The sequence below is a fragment of the Mauremys reevesii genome, linkage group 9, assembly GCF_016161935.1.
Source record: "Mauremys reevesii isolate NIE-2019 linkage group 9, ASM1616193v1, whole genome shotgun sequence".
In the NCBI taxonomy this organism is placed as follows: Eukaryota; Metazoa; Chordata; order Testudines; family Geoemydidae; genus Mauremys; species Mauremys reevesii.
In genome coordinates, this window is record NC_052631.1 from 103345794 (window position 1) to 103366970 (window position 21177).

At 42.8% G+C, this 21177-nt stretch overlaps 2 protein-coding genes across 4 annotated transcripts in view; both read left to right on the forward strand.

Moving 5' to 3' along the window:
• The window catches only part of TAF1 (TATA-box binding protein associated factor 1), a 100664-nt gene extending 94412 nt beyond the window's left edge, over positions 1-6252 (forward strand). Inside the window, exons 36-40 of one of the 2 annotated variants that reach the window (XM_039487814.1) lie at positions 1241-1366; positions 3079-3177; positions 3438-3588; positions 4284-4461; positions 4666-6252. In XM_039487814.1, coding sequence (XP_039343748.1) covers positions 1241-1366; positions 3079-3177; positions 3438-3588; positions 4284-4461; positions 4666-4882 — 771 coding nt within the window. In that variant the 3' untranslated portion in view covers positions 4883-6252. The remainder of the gene's footprint in view (positions 1-1240; positions 1367-3078; positions 3178-3437; positions 3589-4283; positions 4462-4665) is intronic. The other variant, XM_039487815.1, reaches the window with a different exon arrangement.
• Positions 6253-7074: 822 nt separating this feature from the next.
• Positions 7075-21177, forward strand: part of OGT (O-linked N-acetylglucosamine (GlcNAc) transferase) — an 85229-nt gene continuing 71126 nt past the window's right edge. The window contains exons 1-4 of one of the 2 annotated variants that reach the window (XM_039487818.1): positions 7075-7433; positions 12440-12620; positions 14332-14575; positions 18328-18396. In XM_039487818.1, coding sequence (XP_039343752.1) covers positions 7397-7433; positions 12440-12620; positions 14332-14575; positions 18328-18396 — 531 coding nt within the window. In that variant the 5' untranslated portion in view covers positions 7075-7396. The remainder of the gene's footprint in view (positions 7434-12439; positions 12621-14331; positions 14576-18327; positions 18397-21177) is intronic. The other variant, XM_039487819.1, reaches the window with a different exon arrangement.

Here is a 21177-nt window from a genome sequence, read left to right on the forward strand (position 1 = left end):
AGCTAGTCCATTATCCTGCCTCCAAGAGTCTCCAGTACCAGATGCTTTAGAGGGAAGGTGCAAGAAACCCTCCAGTAGAGAAGTCGTGGAACAACCTCACTGTAGGGAAAGTTTCTTCCTAACTCAGACATATGGTACTGAAACATGAGGGTTTATATCTCATAAAGTTTTAACTTAACTAATAAAACCAGGGACATTATAGTTATGTTAGAGGATGTGCTAGCCTCCCTTTATTCAGAGAAAATGTAAGAGCCACTACGGTGCTTTATGGAGTAAGGCATACGAGTATGAGACAGTGGGTCACTGCCTTAAACAAAGGACACATGCAAGGCCAGTCAGAAGCAGAACTATGTGGGTGGAGGGGTTTGGCTAAGGGTAGATTGCACTCAGACTTTCAAAGTGGATTTTTGGTTGTATCTTGACATGCTGTGAAGTAGCTGGGATACATCCCTCCTCATAGAGTGACAGCCCAAGCCACTAGGGCTCAGTCTACTTGTTTAGCCTTCCTTAAAGATGGCCTGATACCAGAAATCTACAGGCTGCAAGCTCGTCCTCAGTTCACACCTTCACCAAATATTACATTGTCATACCTGAGTCCAGAGCCTGACACAGTCCTCCAAAGTGTCTTGGATCTGCCTCCTCAGTACCTGCCTTCATATTGAGATACTGTTTGGGAGTCTGCCTGTATGCTTTTACATGGGAGCACAAAGTGCTGTTCTGTACAGTCGCAGACACTGCTATTCACTATCTCAATAGAGAGTGCATGCGCATGCGTACATCCTACAGAGGTGCACCCATAGGGACCAAACAGCTAGAATAAGTCAAGTTACTGTACAGGTAAGTAACCTCTCTTTCCTTTCATTTCTATTTTCTGAATTCTTTCCAATGTAGTGATTAGATGGTTCACATAAGAATAGCCAAAAAGTTGTAGGGGTGTTGTTGTTTTTTAACCATACCTTAACATGATACTAAATATTTTTTGTCCTGTCTTTATATTGTGCCCATTCATGTAGTATGCATGTTTTTAAGTCAAAATATTTTTTCTCACTTTTCCTTAGGAGTAAATTGCTTAGTTTAATTATAAGGTGTTTAATAATGAGAGCCAGGTCAAACAAATGTATTCTGTGTTTAGTTCTGAAAATGATGAACTCCGGGGTCATTCTTATCTCTTGTGGTAGAGTTCCAAAGTCTTGGTCCAGCTCCTGAGAAAGTTACGTCTCCTGTTTCTCATGTACTTTAGCCACCAGATTTGTATGATACCAACACCTCTCTCAGTATGTCACGTGATGCTTCAGTCTATCAAGATGAGAGCAACTTGTCTGCTATGGACACTCCCACCACTACCCCAGAGAAGCGGGGGACACAGGTCAGAAATCTCCCATTTTTTCATGTGGTAGAGACCTAGGAAGTAGAAGTAATTTATTGGAAGGAGGTGATTAGCTTTGTGGGTCAAAAGAAGACAAAGACACATTTGTGTCTTTTCCTGGCAGAAGTGGAGCTAGGTGCAGTTAAAAAGGTTCTCTCTATCTCAAGAATGGGGAGCAGAGTCTGACGACTGATCTTTTTTTTTTTTTTTTTCCCCTTTCCTTGGCGGGAGAAGTTGGTGAGTTAAAAGGCTCTCTTTGCTCTGGTAGTGGATGGGATTTTTGGTGTTACACCGGAATCATATGATACATGGAGACATAGTTATAACAGGGCTACAAGATTAGTGAAATGTGGGGCTTTGTGGAGGCGGAGGAACAATCAATTGCTAGAGCAGCCTTTGAGAGAGCTGCTTTCTTTCCTGTGTCTTCGCTGCTACAGCGAAGAAGGAAAAACTGAAAAGAGACAACTGGTAATAAGGACTGGTGAAAACCTACGGCTGAGAGAGAATCTGTGTAGGGCCAGAGACCCTCGCTTATACTACTCAGGACAGACACATGGTGACTCATGCTACAAAGGCCTGATGTTAAGTCCCTCTTTAGTTTTGATTAGGGCACAGAAAAAAAGTATTCAGTAGGTCTGGGAGATTTTTTTATTTTTATTATTGTAGCACCAATATGCTGGGTGCTGTACAGACACATAGGAAGTGACAGGTACTGCTCTCTGAGGCCTGGTCTACACTGCAAAATTTTGCCAGAATAGCTGTGTTGTCTAGGAGTATGAAATAATCACATCCATTGGTCAACATAACTATGTCTGTAAAAACCCTGGTGTAGATGCAGCTATGCTGATGGAAGAATACTTCTGTATTGTTTGTGGAGGTGGTATAGCTATGCTGGCAGAACTCCTTCTGCTGGCTTACACTGCATCTACACTGGGGGTTGTGCTGGCCTAATAATATTGGCCAAGGTTCTGTAGTGTAGAGAAGCCTTGAAAGCCAACAACAAAAAAGAGAGAAAACATATATTCAAAGTGGTCAGGATGATGACAGGCACCTGTTTGGTTTTATTTTTTCATACGGGGGCAGAGATGGACTGAGGGGGGAATGGCATACAGGGACGTATTAATAGGAGCGTGAGTATGAAAATGAAGGAGGACAACGACATTAAGCAGAAAGAAAGGAAAGGAAGTGGGCAGAGTGAGGCGGCAGCAGATATTGTGAGAGAGAGAGAGCAGGGGGGATCTTGGGGCATCCCACTCAGCAGACTAAGAATATCAGAGTTCAGTTGTAGAATATAGTCTGATATCGTTACTATCTGCTGTTCTGAAAATGCTTCCTAGTGGGCAGTGTCTAGTACATGTGGGAGTTGATTCTGTCCCCAAGAGTGCAGCACTTTCTCCTCAGCCCATATGGCTGACAAAAGGTCTGCTGGAGCCTGCTGACTGCCTATGAAAATGTCCTAGGAAAACTTGTAGTTTAAGGTCTAGTGGCCCACTCTGAGTAGCGAGGAAAGCAGAGAAGCCCAGGCTTTAAACCCTCAGTTTCTCTTGGACTCCTTAGGAGGAGTAGAGCAAGAGAAGCCAGGTAGCAGACAATGCTAAGTGGTCTTGGAATACTTAGGAAGAGTCCCTGTTCCATGGGTGGATTTTTCATTGTGGTGTCAGTCACCGCTGGTACCTTCCTCAATGGTATTGCTATTTGTGTTCCTCATTCAGATACACCAGGGACGAGGTAGGCTGGGCGAGGAAGACTCTGACGTAGATATTGAAGGGTTTGATGAGGATGAGGATGGGAAACCTAAGACTCCAGCCCCAGTGAGTATATATGCAGAAATCCCATCTGTAGTCCACTTGCATCCTCATGATAGAAGACTCCACAGTGCAGGGGAAGTCTGCTGGGTCTGGCACACTCAGTGACATGAGAATCCACAGCCGTGACTAATCAGATACTTATCTGAAGTCCTAAAACTGTCAATATAAAAACAAATGACTGAGTATATTGTCAATATGCCAGGTATGGCAGCAGCCTCGTATATGACCTTTGCTCTATGCCATTCCCATTCTGTGTGACCTAGGAAGTTGAAGATGGGGATGGTGACCTTGCTGATGAAGAAGAAGGCTCAGCACAACAGCCCCAAGCCAGTGTTCTTTATGAAGATTTGCTTATGTCAGATGGAGAGGATGATGATGAAGGAAGCGATGAAGAAGGCGATAATCCCTTTTCATGTAAGTCCTGGCTTTTTAAATCACAGCCCTGAGCAGGAATCAGTTGTTCCCAAACCCAGACAATTTTCATACCCTTCAATTATAGTAGTATACACTACAGCTTTTGTAGGTATACAGGACACTGTATATTTGTATATTGGTTACAAAGTACAGATTGTTATGGAGATGTTAAGAGCAGAAAGAGAGAACCAGATTAATTTAGATGAAAGCTAAGATGAAGTGGAGTAGCAGTGAATGCTAAGTGTGGGCAGGAGAGAGAGTTGGGTGTTCACACGTGATTCAGATGGTGGAACTCTGAAGCTTCGAAGAGGAGAGGCTTGTGGCTAGATTAATGCTGAGGGACATGTGGAGTGGGCTGGGCAGCTGGTGCAAGCACAAATGAGATTTGGATAGGAAAGCTGGAACATTGGATCGTACTATGAAGGACCAGAGAAGGGGACGGTTGAAGCTACACAGATAGGTTGGCTGATACACACAGTGGGATGGATGAGTAAGAAGAGGTAATTATTTTGGTGCAAGAATGGCAGATAAGATACTGTGTGGAAGATAGATGGCTTTTGTAAAAGGAAAAATTATTCTGGAAAACCAGCCAGTATTGTATCCTTTCAGCAGACTACAAAAGGATGCAAATCAATCCACAAGGTATAAAAGCTCTGTCAAAATTAATAAGCAGGCCTCTTCTGTTTGTTGCACAGCTATCCAGCTGAGTGAAAGTGGCAGTGATTCAGATGTGGAGCCCAGTGCAATGAGACCCAAACAACCTCATGTCCTTCAAGAGAACACACGAATGGGCATGGAGAATGAAGAGAGTATGATGTCCTTTGAGGGAGATGGCGGAGAGACCTCTCATGTTATGGAGGACAGTAATATCAGGTAATCAAAGTTGAGAATAATATAGAAATGTAGGGAATGGGGTAGGAATGCAGGCTGTAAGGGAATCTCTCAGCTACCCAAGTCCTGACACTTTTGAGCAGGTCACCAGACTTTTTTTTTCTTTTTTGTAAGAGGTTAAGTAGAAAATGTGGATGTAAATAAGCTGAAAATGTCAGTGTAATGAGATTCCATTCTTTCTTTTAGTTATGGCAGCTATGAGGAGCCAGATCCAAAGTCCAACACACGAGATACCAGCTTTAGCAGCATTGGAGGGTATGAGATCTCTGAAGAGGAGGAGGAGGAGGAGGAACAGCGATGTGGGCCAAGTGTGTTAAGTCAGGTTCATCTTTCAGAGGATGAAGAAGATAGCGAGGATTTTCACTCCATTGCAGGAGATAGTGACCTGGACTCAGATGAATGAGTTGCCCAGACACCCTCAGTTACTGAGGGATGTAGCAATCTGTGGTCTGGATTCAGATGAATAAATTTCCCTCATACTCTTTTGTACTAAGGGACTATGCGCTGTTAATTTGAAGCATCTTATTTTTCTTGTATAACTTAAATTTTAGTAGAATTCTGTTGTATATTTATTATTAAATTATCTGAATTGTGAATGACAAGATTTAGACAAAGATAACTTGCTGTGACCTGCACAGCAGTCCAGGAGCTCTAGTTACTGAAGCCAGCTACAGGTTTATAATCTGGTTTACTTCCCTTCATTCTTTTCAGATATACACTGAAAACTTATTACAAATATTAGGCTGGTGTTTAAATACCTTACATTGACCTTTGATATGACTCAGTTAACCAGCTCATACATTTATATAAGAAATAAACAATTGAAGAAATATTCTACAAAAGTCTGAGTAAATTTAACATCTAAAGCATTTTTTAACATCTAAAGCAGCTGTTTTCCCTTTATTAAAGAGAAGGGCATGGTCCTTTATATTTTCTGAAGTGTACCCCAAATATTGAGAAAAAAATTAGTCAGGTCCATCAGCCCATGAATGCATTTCCTGGAATTCTACCACAACTGGTTTCTAGGTCTCTTGAGAACTGCTTAACGGCCTTGAACATCTTAATTCACAGGAAGAACAGGTCTTTTGAAGCTCCTTGCTCAAGTTATAGTTTGTCCTGGAATTCCATAACTGCTAACCCAAGTCTTCATCCAGGAGTTGCACAGGAATTTCTCCGGGCTTTCCTTGTGCTTTAAAATATCTGGGAGTGAGTTCACTTTCTTGTCTTAATCAAATGAAGAGAAAGCATAGAACCGTCTAGGAAATGCTATAGAGCCTCCTTGTCTCTCTGTTGTATAGCTCATTGGATGAATCCTTAAAATAAAAATACAGATAAATTCCTTATATGCTACTTCATTATAGGATGGTTTCTGTTCCACTGTCCCTTAGCTTTTGTGAGAGCAGGTCTCAGTCCACTTGTGATTTCATAACCATCCTTGCCACGTAAGCATGTTGGTGCTCTTCCATGTATGGGACAGAAGGGAGAAGACTAGATTGTGTTCAAAGTGAAATTTAAAATCTGATGTGTTTAGCTACTACAAAGTGAGTACTTAGCGATTGGGTTCCTTCAAAATACCTATGTTGCACTTGGAAAAATCCCTTCTTGTAGTAGCTACAAATCCAACCACAATCATACATATTGAATTTCCTGACTTGTGTATTTAAATTCTGTCTTTCAGTTGATAGTGACATATTTTGTTTTAATGTAAGTTACTTCGTTTATTTAATGTACAGTTTGGTAGTCAATGTATTTGAAATAAATTTGTAACAGTAAGAAGGTTGTAATGCTCATTTTGTGAAACATCACAGGCTTTCAGCTGAAACTGGGGTGTGAGTGTGAGAGAAGTATTAATGAGGCTGAACGTATATGGCAGGGGTCGGCAACCTCTGGCACGTGGCTTGCCAGGGTAAGCACCCTGGTGGGCTAGGCCAGTTTGTTTACCTGGCGCGTTGGCAGGTTCGGCCGACCGGCTCCCACTGGCTGCGGTTCGCCATCCCAGGCCAATGGGGGCAGTGGGAAGTTGCCGACCCCTGCTGTATGGTATGGTCTGGGAGTAGGGGGATCATGGTAGTCACATATTTTACAGAAAATAAGCGATTCCCTAGTATGAGGAGGGGCTGGGAGCGATCAGCCCCCCCTCCCCCAAAGATTAATTTATACCAAAATCATCTCACTTTCACAACTGTGAACACGAGCGTAGCTGCCCTGCTCCCCGTGCCCTGTGCTGGGCAGCGCGCTTCTCTGCCCATCGGCCTTTCTCCTGGGGGCCACGCTACAGACTCCAGTCCAGCTCGCCCCGCCGCCCCCAGCAGCAGGGCCTGTCCGGGGATCGGGCGCGTGCTCCCAGCGCGGGGCACCCACGGGGCGGGGCTCGCGCTCCAATATGCACGCGCCACGGCCCTGCGTCTCTCCTTGACGCACGCACCCGGAGTTGGCCGCGGGCGCCATGTGCTGGTGAAAGAAGGCGGTAGCGCCTGACGCATGCGCGCTGAGCTCTTATTTGTCGCAATGGTCTCACGCGGAAGGATAACGAGGTGAATAGAAACATTGTATAGGCTTCTATGGCTTCCTAATCAGGGAGTCCATGGGAAGGAGGCGAGTTATTTCCAGAAACAGATTCATCCGCCGCAACTGGATTTGGTATCGGCTACGATTCTATACCACACGGACTTCCTTTGCCTATTCGGACTATTTTGTGGAAAGAAATAGGTCCGTTAGGAGCCATATGCCCTGTCCGTGTAGCTTCCTCCGCCTCTGCCGCCATTTCTGGAGCCGCCGCCTTAGCGTGAAGGGGGAGCTTGGAGAGGCAGTTGCTCGGTGGCTTGTTCGCGCCTGACTGGATCTCTCCGCGCCCGGGGAGCCCCAGCGCTTCAGCCCGAGGCTCGCCCGCCCAGCCGCAGCCCCGGCGTCTCTCCTGATGGCGACCTCTGTGGGGAATGTGGCTGACAGCACAGGTACCGGGCCTGCGGGGCCGGGCAGGCCGCGCCGCGCCGCGCCTCGTCTCGTCTCGCTGTGGGGATGCGGGAGAGCTGAGATCGCCGCCCTGCTAGGGCGGTGGGTGTTGGCGGGGCTGTAGCTCCCGTGTCCCCGGAGGGCCTTGGGGCGGGGCGCTTGCGCGGGCGGGAGAGCCGCAGGCCCCGCCACCGCTGTTCGTGGAGGGCCGTTTGCAGGGATTTCCTCTTCCGCCCTCGGGGAGCGTGTCCCCCCCAGGAGGTAAAGGGGTCCGTCTCCCCAGTCAGACACCGCAGCCGCCCTGCGGCCGCTGGTCCTTTGGTTCGTCCGCGTGGACAGATTGGGCTATTGACACTATTGATAAAAATAAGAGTTGAAGTTTAATTCCAGAGCTCAGTTTTCTGGGGGTTCTTAGCCATTACGGCAAATGTGGTTGTTGTAAAGAGAGCTCAACGAAAATGTAAAAGCACTGAGGTGTATACACTGGCAGTGGGGGAAGGGTTTTCTGCTGGTGGGAAGCACAAGCTAGTACGGAAGTATTCTGTATCCTACGTGTTGATGTATGAATCATAGTGTCAGCATAAAACACTAGTTTCTGTAAAAAGAACGAGGAGTACTTGCGGCACCTTAGAGACTAACGCATGTATTTGGGCATATTGCCTTTTCTGTTTTGTGACCAAGTGCCTGAGAAGTTTATACTAAATTATTCAATTTGAAAGGTGGAATTTTCCAGAAGCCTGTATCTGAGGTTCAGTAAGTGTGCATAGAAGAATGCAGTCCCCAGATATTTCACACAGCAACTCAAGGTGGCTCGCTGATCTTGCAAAACAAACAAATTGGGCACACTGAATTTATGTTTTTTCTGTAACAACTTGTGGTAAATAGTATAAATTGCAGGTCTTAAACTGCAATTTGTGGGGGCCACGTTAGTCTAACCCTTTTTTAACTTTTATTTCTATTTTTTAAGTCACACTGTTTGCCTTTTTTGTTTTCATATTTCAGTTTTCATCATAGCTTGAATTTCTTGTAAAGCATCAATGAGTGTGCATTTTTTGATGGGTTGTAGAGCCATGATTTAGTTCGTACTTGCGTGAAGGCTTTATGAAATAGGGCCCAGAAATATTTCTTGGGAAATGCCTGGATCTCTCCTGCTACCTCATCCCCTTAGTTCCAATTACAATTTTCAGGAGTTCCTTTTCTGTACTTTCAGGAGTATGCATTGAAGTGAACCAAATACTTTATTTCATAAATTGACAGCTTAATAGGAAAATGCTTTTAAGATCTGCTGTTAAGATCAAATCTTTTGCAAGAAAATTAGCTATTGGGGTCTTTTTTATAGCTTTTTCATATTTGTTTTCTATGCTGGTTATCGCTGTATCTGAGCACGTGACAAACATTAATTTATTGTCACAGCACATATTCTTGGTCAAGGTCTCTCATAAAGTCAAGTACTCTTTAGAAAACATTTGAATTAGTGTACTTATACTAGACTATATAAATAATAGCAAAAGAGTTCTGTATGTGCCTGAGGAAGAACTCTTCTGGAATCTAGGTAACTATCATTGTTACTTACAGAACTACTTTGAGTTGAAGTGGATTCTAGATGAAGGTATTAATTGCAAGGCTGTGCATTTGTTGGATAAATTGGTGTCTCTTTTATATAAGTGTTAAAGAGAAGGGCTCTGATTTCCTTTTGGACTCTGATCTAGGTGGCCACCCCACATCCCCTAATACTTGCAAGTAGGACCAGTTCCAAAATTTAACAGGAGTGAAGTGGTTGGTTGGCACTAGGGCTCCTGAATTTAATTGGTGGGGAGAAGTGGGGATGTTGCTCATTTTTGAAAGAGTTGGCAAATGAAGGAAATCTAAGGGTGTGTTTCACCCATCCTCAGGTTAGTAAAATCCATTCTCCCAAGTTTTGGACAAAAGTAAAGCATCTCTGATCCACTTCCTTGTATTTGTCACCCTCCAGGTCTTACCTGGAGTTCAGTTTTAAGCATGAAACTTAAATGTTTGTTTTTTGACAGACCGTGGTGGTGGTAAAAAATTGTATCTAAGTATCAAAGAAAACAAGTAAGCCAGGTTACCTTTAGTTTCACAATTGTAAATCTCATTTCAACATTTCCATCTTGATTTAAGGGCAGTAGTACATAGCAATTGATTCCCGCCTTTTAGCTTTCCTTGTCTTTGCAACTTCAGTAGTAGAAAAACGCTTAACAGCAGGGATTGGAATCTTTTTCACCAGGCACCAGCTATTTGAAGGACTAAAACTGAACCAGAGGTAGCAACAATGGGAACTGGGTACCTAACAGTGTGGTCTAGGCCAGTGGTTTTCAAACCTCTTTTCTGGTGACCCAGTTGAAGAAAATTGTTGATGCCTGCAACCCAATGGAGCTGGGGATTACGGGTTTGGGGGGGAGGGGCTTAGGGGTGGGGGGGAGGGCTGGTTATGAGGGGTTCAGGGGTGGGAGGAGGCTCTGGGCTGGGGCAGGGGTTAGGGGTGGGAGGGGTCAGGGCTGGGGTTCAGGCTTGGGTGGGGCTAGGGATGAAGGGTTTGGGGTGCAGGAGGGGGCTCTGGGTTGGGGGGGCTCAGGAGTGGTGCTTGGGGTTGGGGCGCAGCCCCCGGTCAGCAGTGCAGCCCCCGGTCAGCAGTGCAGCCAGGGTGCAGAGGCAGTCTTCCCACCTGTCCTGGCACTGCAGACTGTGCAGCATCTGAAAGTGGCCAGCAGCAGGTCTGGATCCTAGGTGGCTCTTGCCCACAGGCACCGCGCCAGTGCTCAGGGCGGGGGCAGTGTGTGGAGCCCCGTGGGGCCGCCCCCCACCTAGGAGCTGGGCCTGCTGCTGGCCACTTACTACGGGGCACAGCGCGGTGCCTTAGCTGGGCAGCGCCGATGATGATGGGACCAGAGCCATCGCGACCCAGTGCCTTACATTCTGCGACCCAGTAATGGGTCACAACCCACAGTTTGAAAACCACTGGTCTAGGCAATCCTCTGGTGAGCTGCCTAGTCCTCCACCAGATCAAGCTCCTGGGAATGGTGCTGTCCTTAGATTCCCCAAGAAGAGTCCAGCTTTCATAGCCTGTGGCTAGTAGTAGGATTAAAAATTTGAAGGGCTACTTATTCTTTCAGCCTGTTTTGGAGGTTTGTCTGCGAATAACTTAAGCCAGCTTCTCTTAGGAACTTTCCAAAGCTGTGTGATAAAACTTGAGGGATTCATAGTTATGTACATGACCACAGTGTTGCTAATTCCACCCTAGGGCAGCATGTCAAAGCTATGAACAATAGGAGAGACACTAGAGCTGTCTGTCTTCCCTTGGAAGATAACACTGAATCAGCTTAGCCTTCCAAACATGAACTGAGTGTCTCTTTACAATCAGCACTGGAAATAGTCATTTTTAAATGAAAGATTGAGGGGATACCATCAATTTGAAACGAGTGAATTAAAAAACTGAGTAAGTAGCTTCAAATTCACTTGATCTTTCTCTTTCTTTTTTCACAATTTCCTACTTTTCACACAGCAGTATACTTTTTAGATTCTCACAAGCAAGGGAAACTGACTTTTGGGGATTTCTGTAGTATCTATATGCTTCCCTGGTAAATTAGATCTGTTTGAGGTCCCTAGTATTACAGAGGGTTCAGCCGTACTTCGGCTTTACATTTAATAAAATGAAGATCAACCAGGTTATGGTGCAAAATGTTTATGTGCGAAACTGGCTGCACAAGGGTGTTGTAGCGCACCCACAATAATTGGAAAAATGGAAGTTGCTTTTTCATTTACAGTAATCTTCAGTGTTACAAATAACAGTAGTAGTACAAAATGTTCAGACAGAACTTGGTGCAGGGCAACTTTCCTGTTCTCTGGGACAGATGGATTTTTCGATCCCTGCTTAGTAGTAGCCTGATTGTTCATTTTCCATGCTAGGTAGCTGTGATTTGTAGTTGCGAAGTAAGATTGCATGATCTTTGTCTCAGAAAGGTGCTATTTTATTTAAATCTTTAAAATATGCATATATACAACAAAAATATTTGTTTTATCAAACACGTAAAACTCCTCTTCCTAATCTAACTAGACATTCAAAATTAATAACTCCATCTGCTTAACAACCTTGTCCCCCAAACAGCCTGTCCTTCCTAATGACCCCTTCCTTGAAAGGCTAGGAGAATATAGTCTTTAATTACAGCATGCTCTGTCAGCCAAGCCACCCTCTGGATGGTTTTTTATTTTTGTTCAGCATAGATGAGAGAGGCAGTGTGTGAGGGCAAGGGAAATACTATTTGAGACTTGGTGGCACCATATGAAAACTTTGAAACAAGTTCTAATGGAAAACAAGTCTGCATATGTAGTAAAAGTCTTTCTGTTCCCTTTCTTTTATTTCTTGATTTTTTTTGCATGAAACCTATATCTTTATTTTTAAGAATGCTACTGTTCTTGCTGTTTCCCACACAATACTTACTAGAGAAACTGATTATAATATTATGAGCAGGTTCTAGCTTCAGGTGGGGGGAATAAGCAAACATTCAACCTGTTTTCATGCTGAGGTATTTGGTATTAAGGATAGGAAATACAATATTGCAGCAGAAGTCTCTTCAAATAGAATTTAAGTGTGAAGTCTCTAATTCAGTTTTAAAAACTCAGTGGTTGTATGTTATATTATTTAGTTTGATAGTTTTGTATGTCATGAAAAGAGAAGCAGGGAGTAATGACTGATTTTTTCAGAAATTCACCAATTTTTAATATATTGATTATAAATTCTTATTGAATATATTTCCCAACTCTGATTGAGGAAAGAAGACCATTGTAAAGTAGGATTAATTTATATGCTTAGAGATATCATAAAAGTATGTTGAAATGAGGATTTAGGAGTTTAAAATGCAGACACTCTAGTGCTTTACGTAGTTTTCAAGCATTTTCATCCTTTAATTTTACACACCATATTTTTACAACTTTTTTGTTTCCATTTTCTAACTTTTTGTTTTCCCCCCTAAATGTTTTGGTGATTCTCCAGAACCAACGAAACGTATGCTTTCCTTCCAAGGGTTAGCGGAGTTGGCTCATCGTGAATATCAGGCAGGAGACTTTGAAGCAGCAGAGAGACACTGCATGCAGCTTTGGAGGCAAGAGCCTGATAACACTGGCGTTCTTTTATTACTATCATCCATTCACTTCCAGTGTCGCAGACTGGACAGGTAGGAGATTTGGAATGTCCATTTATACTCTTTGTATTGTTAACACTTCTAGTCTGAAAAAAGAATCTATTTATTGCTGTCTGCAGCTTTGAGAAACTTTGTTATAATTCTAGTTAATTTTGTTATCAGAACTGATATTTGAGTTGCTATTTGACTGACAACAGGGAAGATCAGGGCACTAACTATAGATTATTTTTCCGTTTTTGGCTTTGGTTATGGTGAATAGCATCCCAGACAACTCCAAGGTAGTGTCTGATCTGTCTTCTAGGCCTTTTTTTACCACTTTCTGTAGAGGTTGTGTCCAAGGTTGGTAAATTATGCTCTGTGAAACCATACTCTACCAGTTTGGGAATGGGAGTCTCTGAAATGGCAATCTTCATGCAAAACACATGAAAGTGTGTTAGCTTTTATTAAGCCTCCTCAGAGCTTTGGGCTTTGTGCTCTAAGGCTTTGGCTACACTTACACTTCAAAGCGCTGCCGTGGCAGCGCTTTGAAGCGCTAAGTGTGGTCAAAGCGCCAGCGCTGGGAGAAAGCTCTCCCAGTGCTGTCCGTACTCCACCTCCCTGTGGGGAATAACGTACAGCGCTGGGAGCCACGCTCCCAGCGCTGGGGCTTTAACCACACTGGCGCTTTGCAGCGCCGCAATTTGCAGCGCTGGAGAGGGTGTGTTTTCACACCCTGCTGCAGCGCTGCAAATTTGTAAGTGTAGCCAAGCCCAAAGTAACTGAATTGAAGAATAGAGAGAGGCGTGCATTCCTTTAAATAGCTTAAGTTGGTTAAACATGTGACAGGGATAACTTCTTTTAATGCCATAAATGGACAAATCAGCATCAACTGTATGTACCAGGTGCACTCAAAGGCACTTATGCGTTATTTCTTCTGGTGCTACTTGGATACTAGCTGCTAGCCTGCAACACATGTTGTTTACCTCTGAAATATGTTCCTCTCTTTGGAATCTTTGTGAAATTTTCTCAGCCTCAAAGTTGACTCATTGGTATATTTTTACCTTCATTAATCTTTCTGCTATACCTCAGATGTTTAAAAGCTTGCTAACTGTTCTAGTTATTGGAGGTGTAACTAATTAAATGGTGTGTTTAGAATTATTGCTACAAGCATCTCCTCACCATAGTGCCTTGGTATCATGTGGTTTAGATCAAGTGTAATATTTCCCAAGTTTAGAGAACAAAAAGTTTTTATAACACCCCTCCCTGTTATACTGTCTATTGAAAAGGAGTCAGAAAAAACATTTGTAGGTTGATTGGAAGGAGTGCCAAAGCCTGCAACTGCTGAAAAGTGTGAATAGAAGTCTTGCAGTGTTTTTGATCCATCAGTGTGAGCTTAGGCTAGAAGATTTGCAAAATTCAACTTACCTCTGACAAGTAATCTGTCTTGAATAAGCATGTAAAATATTGTGAAGTTGGAATAGTAGATTTTGTGCCTGGGCAGATAAAACTTGCTGGATGGTTTTGCAAGGATGGCTAGTTGTTTATATATTTGACTGATTTGACTGCAGGGCTTTGGAGCTGTGCTCCGCTCCAGCTCAGGCAAAAACCTGCCGCTCCACTGCTCTGGAGCTGCTCCACGCTCCAGCTCTGGGCTCCGCTCCAAAGCCCTGGATTTGAGATTGTACCAGTAATTCTGGCCGTAGGCTTGCCTGTAAACCCCACCATTGGCAAAGTTGTTTGTGTTAACCTGTCTGATTTTCTCCAGGTCTGCTCACTTCAGCACTTTGGCTATTAAACAGAATCCATTGTTGGCCGAAGCCTACTCGAATCTAGGGAATGTGTACAAGGAACGTGGGCAGCTGCAAGAAGCTATTGAGCATTATAGGCACGCGCTACGCCTCAAACCAGATTTCATTGATGGATATATTAATCTGGCTGCTGCACTGGTAGCTGCAGGTGATATGGAAGGGGCAGTACAAGCCTATGTTTCTGCTCTTCAGTACAATCCTGTAAGTAACACTTTGTTCATAGAGCTCTATGCTATACCCCACCATCAAGCACACTGCTGCTTCAGTACAGATAGAGAAGTCTTTGGTTACGTGATGGTTTGAAGAGTTAAGGCTGGTAGTGAAACCCTAACCATAGACTTTAGTGCAGGGGTTCTCAAACTTCATTGCACCAATTACTACATGACCTCAGGCTGGATGGCCAAAGCCCAGGCCCCGCCACCCTGGGCCAAAGTCCTTGGGCTTCAGCCCTGGGTGGTGGGGGTTGGGCGTCAGCTTCAGTCCTGGGCTCCAGCAGGTCTAACGCCAATCTGGCGACCATTTAAAATGGGGTCACGACCCACAGTTTGAGAACCGCTGAAAATGTTCCTAGTGATCAGATTTTTTACAATTAACATTCTTTTTACAATTTTTAAAAGGCATGACATTCTTTGTTTGTGGGAAATTTTTTTTTTTCTGGGAATGTTCTGTGACTGCTTGTTATATACTTAACTGTATAATTGAGTTGTTAGAGGAAATTTCCCAAGCAATGACTCTGAAAAAGATTTGGGAGTTGTGGTGAATAGTCAGCTGAATATGAGCTCCCAGGGCAATGCTGTTGCCACAAGGGTTAATTCAGTTCTTAGCTGCATAAACAGGAGAATCTCGAGTAGGAGTAGAGAGGTTATTTTACTTTTGTAATTGACATTAGTGAGACTGTTGCCAGAATACCTGATTCCGGTATCCAAAATTCAAGGATGTTGATAAATAGAAGAGGGTTCAGAGAAGAGCCGGGAGAATGAATAAAGGATTAGAAAACATGCCTTATAGTGGTAGACTGAGGGAACTCAACCTGTTTAGCTTAACAAAGAGAAGATTAAGGGGTGGCTTGATTAGGGCTTGTGTACACATAAAACGGTGATTTGGCACAGCTGTAGTGCTTTAATGTTCTCCCATCAGCGTCGTTAATCCACTTCCCCAAGAGGTGGTAGCTGTGTCAATGGGAGATGCTCTTCTGCCAACATAGCACTGTCTACTCTGGTGGGTAGGTCACTATAACTACATTGCTTGGGGCATGATTTTTTTTCTACACCCCTGAGGGATGTAGTTATATTGACATAGGTTGGTAGCGTAGACCGAGCCTTAGTCTATAAGTACCTACATGGGGACCTGATACTTGATGATAGGTTCTTCAGTCTAGCAGAAAAAGGTATAACGTGATCCGGTGGCTGGAAGCTGAAGAAATTCAGACTGGGAATAAGGCATACTTTTTTTAATAGCGAGGGTAATTAACCATTGAAACAGTTTACTAAGAATTATGGTAGATTCCCAATTGCTGGCAATCTTTAAATCAAGATTGATGTTCTAAAAGATATGCTAATTTGGGGAAATTCTGTGCCCTGTGTTATACAGTAGGTCAGACTAGATCAGTGGTCCGTTATGGCTTTAGAACCCATGAATGATTTTAGATTTTTCTAATAGGTGATTTGCTGTTGATGCCTTTGACTTACATGGGGAAATTCTATGAGAAGGAAGAGTAGGGAAAAATTGATCTCTGAGAACTAGGGAATGCTGTTCTGTCATTAATGTCTTTTGAAGTTTTTAAATCATATGGCAAAATCTAAACCTGAAAGTTGTTAAATACTAATTAATCCATACTATGGATTAACAAGATGCAAAAAAGATTAATATTAAACATTTCAGTGTTTCCCTTGGATGGGATCATCTGCTTTAGTGACTTTGTCATATACCTAATGCCAAGATGTTAGACTGTTCAGTATCTTTTTAGTCTTCACTAAAGCCTTGCAACCTGACTTGAACCTGACAGAATCAGAATACAGTTTTGGGGTTTGGGTCAAGTCAGAATATAACCTGACCCATTTGGGTCAGATAGGCTCTGTCACCACCTACCCATGCGGTCAGTGTGGCAGTGGCTGCAGGCCCCTCTCCTGCTGGCCACTACAATCTCTCTGTGGAGTATGACTGATGTAGACTTCTCACTCCACATCATGCACAATACAATGAGGCCATGGTAGCCAGAAGGAGCAGGGCATGCAGCAGCTGTCATGTTAACTCCATGGGCAAGGGGGGCTGGAAACCCCCACCAGGCCAAACCACAAGGATGAGGAGGCCATGCTGACACGAGTTCAGGGGGAAGGGTCGTGTTTGGGTCAGTTCTGTAAATGCCTCAGCACACTCAGGTGGGATTTGCATTGGGTTGTGCTTGCTTCAGGTTTATTTCAGGATTTAAAATTAGGCCTGAGCTGACCTCTGGTTGCATTGTGCTCTCCAAATACTTCACACAGCCCTGCTGACTGCAGTGGGACAATTGGCTACTGGATCAGGGTTGTCAGTTTCCCCAGGGAAAAACTAATTTAGCACAGGGCGCTAGTAAATACTGATTTAAACCAGGAATCTGCGAGAAATAATTGTTAGTATCCAGAAGTTCAGCAAGCATAGAACAAATCATTTAAAACTTTAGATACATCCCTTCAGAACTGAGGAGTAGGTTCAGAGTTGGTCTTCTGCTATAGTTTCATGCATGGCCAATAGGAACTGGACTGGTAGTCTGCAACTGTGCATGCTTCTGATTGCTTAATGCTTCAGGCCAACAACTCTGCATTGTCGTTTTCACATAATCAAATGTTTTTGACTTTTGTTTATATAATATTGAAAACTGAAATGGGTCATGACATATATAAATTCCCTGAGAGAGTACTGAAGCAAAATGTATGCAGATATTCTGATCAGTATTATAAATACATATATTAGTATTATACGCACTCAGTTTTACTTTTTGTACATCCGTAAATTAATCCACATATACTGTCTTGTGTAACCACAGTTTAAATATGTAACTAAAACTATGTGTAATCTGATGTACATTAACAAAATTGTTTTTAAAATAGTCCAAGTGTAAGGCATTTTCTAACTGGCTTTTTCCTGGGGTGGTTAAAGACCATGATTTTATTTGATAAAAATAACCTCTGGTAAAAAATTTAGGTTTAGCTTTCCTCAGGAATACTGTACTATTGTTTCCTTGTGTTCTGCTTAATGTAAAACAGGTTTAAAATGTGTATCTTTCTGGGGAGTGGACGCTGGAGGTGCCTTCCTCTCCTGGTCCTCCCATTTGCTGCCAAAATAATATTTCAGTTCTGAGTCCTGGCTCTGGTTACAGTGAAAGTAAGAAAATGATAAAATAGGGACAGCAAAGCAGGGGAAATGGGACAAACTACCAAATGAAGAAAAGTGGAAAAGAAACGCTGCCTTAGAGGCAGGGTTACTTTCTGTCTAGGTACTTAAGGTCCCATCACAATAGAATCTGAACAAAGCACAGATAATTATGAAGGTACGATTAGGGTGATGGGTTTGAGACCTAAGGTAGATTTTTATGATACAGTTCTCCCAAAATTATTTTCACTACTGCTCAAAAGAATTGAGGCCCTCATACAAAAACGAGACCTAAAAACTTATTTTCTTTGTTTGCTGTTGGTGTTTTTCCATTACTGGAATTGGATTAATTGAGTGCTTCTCTTTGTAGGAGTCACCATATTACTGTTTAACAGTTTGATTACGCACGACATCAAAGATTTTAGGTCTAGAGAAGTCATTAGGCCTCATCTACTTGGTTATGAAGGGTCTTGAATGGTACAATAGAAAACAGTGAGCACTAGGGGATTAGAGAAGTCTAAGCAAAGTTCACTTTCATAAGACCTCTTTGAAGAAGTCTCTTCACTCCCAAGTGCAGCTGCTGACAACATGACTTTGATTTTCAGGACTTGTACTGTGTTCGTAGTGACCTGGGGAACCTGCTCAAAGCCCTGGGTCGCTTGGAAGAAGCCAAGGTAGGTGTTCAGTAGAATACATTTAAACATCAATGTTTTGAAAACTTGAACTTTCCACCAAGTCTTCAAATCTGCGTTGATCTGCAAACAATCTGAGAAACTGCTGAAAACTGAAGGCACTGAATTGTCCCAGCGTAGTTGCAGGGCAAGATATGGCACGTCCATGTTAAATGTTGGTTTAAAACAAGAAACGGAACATTACTGAGTCTTTCTGCTGAACTAGACTATCTGATATCATTCTGAAGTCTTGGGCAGGGCCTTCACCATGATCTTATCTGGAAATAAATAACATTCCTTCAAATCTGAGGCTTGCCTGCTGGTGCCAAGCAGAGAGCCTGTGATTTAGCTCGAGATTCCTGTACAATGCAGGTGCTTTTGAAAATGCTGCTCTTCTAAAGTCCTTTGCGGCTTGTAAGTGGAGAAGAACCTTATCCAAATGTTACTCTGTAATATTGGCTTTTAAAGATTTTATTCTTTAACCTTTCCCCTCACCTTTATAGTGGAAGAAAGGCTAATAAACTATCATAGATGCAGTACATCATCCCCTAAACTTGTGCTTCCATGTCTTCCCCCCAAAATAAAGTATCAGAAGGACAAAGCTGGTTTGTTTGGGAAATGAACTGATTGAAAGAAAACTTGCTAAAGTGGAAAGGTGGCTTCTAGCAGTCTGTGTTTCCCAAACTGAGAATTCGAATACCAACATGGGTTTTAAAGCTCTTGACATATTTAAAACTTTGATTTCAAAACAAAATGGTCTTGTTACAAGCCACCTTACGCGTCCGCGCTGCAGGGGTGAGGAGTGTGGAGAAACCAGAGTGACTTTGGACTCCACGTCTGTCACTCCAAGCCCCACGCGCATGCTAACAAGTGGAGTGTATGAACAGTGTAGCTGTCTATTTGGCTGCAGCACCATTTGGGGAGGGATATTGCTTTCAGAACTATCTATTTACAGGGTAGGGGGAGTGCTACTTTAAAGTGCATTGTTCATATTTTTTTCTGACAACTCGGATGCATACTTGTCTAGACCAGCATAATTCACAGTTGGTCAGATCTGAGCTGAACAGATTCTGAAATAGTAGTTCACGAATTATAAATGTCTTTGAGACACTTGGTTCTCAGCCCACCAAGTGGACAGCTAACATGCATTGCACTTCACTGCAGCTTTAGTGTGACTGGTATAGGCCAAGACACTGCGCCTGCCTTAGGTTGCTGACCTCTTTGTTTCAGAGCTCTGGAGACACCTAGTTTGAAAGTTATTCTGTTTTTTTCTGAGAACTCATTGAGCAAGAAAAATATCTTGAGTAAATTGCAATGTATTTCTTTGGTTATCAGTGCATTTGAAAGATCAAGCCAGCAAATTCCTTACAGTTTGAACCAAAACTTAATTTCTTGGTAGACATTTCAGAGCCTTTCTTCCAAAAAAAAAAAAAAAAAAAGTCCCTGCTGTATGCAATAGCCCTGATTAACCCTCTCCCTTCTGCATGACTCCTATGTTACAGATTGTTCTCATTCCCATGTTAGACATATCCAGAGAATTTCAATTGCTTTGTTGAACTTTTACTAATGATCTTGTTTTATTTTCTCTCTTGTTTTTGGTTTTTCACCACTGATATTGTATTTAGAAGGTTTCAGGTGGGTGAAACCTCCTATTCCATGCGTAAGGTGCCTCGCTGAAGGGAGCTCGAGGCCTGGATCTAGGGCAGACACACACCTCCTCCTCCTCTTCCAGCAAGGAACGCACCGAAAAGTCACATGATGAGAAATATGGTAACGGGTTTGTAACTGCCACAGCAAAACCATTTGCCTCCATGCCTGAATCTTCTGTCTTGTGGCTTCAGAAACAGCTTAAAATACTTTATTTACAAGCAAGTAATGTAAGAGAATGTTTTATACTACTAGCCACAATTCTTTCAAAGAAATAAAGTAAAAGTAAATTAAGATATTTAAAAAGAAATAATAATTGGAAATAGTTTATAGTAAAAGCTTCTAACTCTTCTGTTGTTCATTTTTTCCTTTTTTTCTTCTTTGTTTGGATTGCAGCGTTCTGCTCTTCTGATGATGCGCTGTGATCCTGCAGTAGCGCAAAGGCTGCGCAGCGGTAACGCGCATTGCGTGCGAGTAAGCCCTTGTGAACGGTTGACTAGATGATTAATCTCTGATTGGGCGGCTGTCTGAGCTCCATGCCATACCCTTTTAGATAAAATCGGGTCACCGTTCATTTAGTCCAGTTGTCAAATTTAACATGGAAGTTTCTACATGGGTCTGTCTGGTAGATTAATGATTCTGGTTGGCCGTTCACTCTATCTTGGGGCAGTCTACATAGCACAGCAATTTGCAGCGATAGCGTGGCGGCGTGCTGTTAGGATGCGCCAGCGACTTCTTGCGCTTGCATTACAGGGACCTAAACCTTCATGCAATTCTGTTATTTGAGGTTTTGAGGCTGAGATGACTCAGTGAAAATATATTCAAGAGGGAGGAGTTGTTAGTAAAAATAGCAGAATAAAATACAACTTGCATACAACTTCTGACTCAAGGGAAAGGACAGGTAAACCTTCAAAATGTTAATACCACTTTCAGTAGTTTGCTTTTAGATTTTTTTTAAAACATTTTATGTCCACATCTTCAGAGTACTTTTAAAATCATATACATTTTTCCTGACTTAAGGCCTTTGTGTCAAGGGAAACCAGTTGCTTTATGGAGTAAATTCTTGATGACTCCTAGATTTGGCAGACAAGTCAGAACTAGAAATGATTTGGAAGAAAAATCCTCAGTTCTGTACTA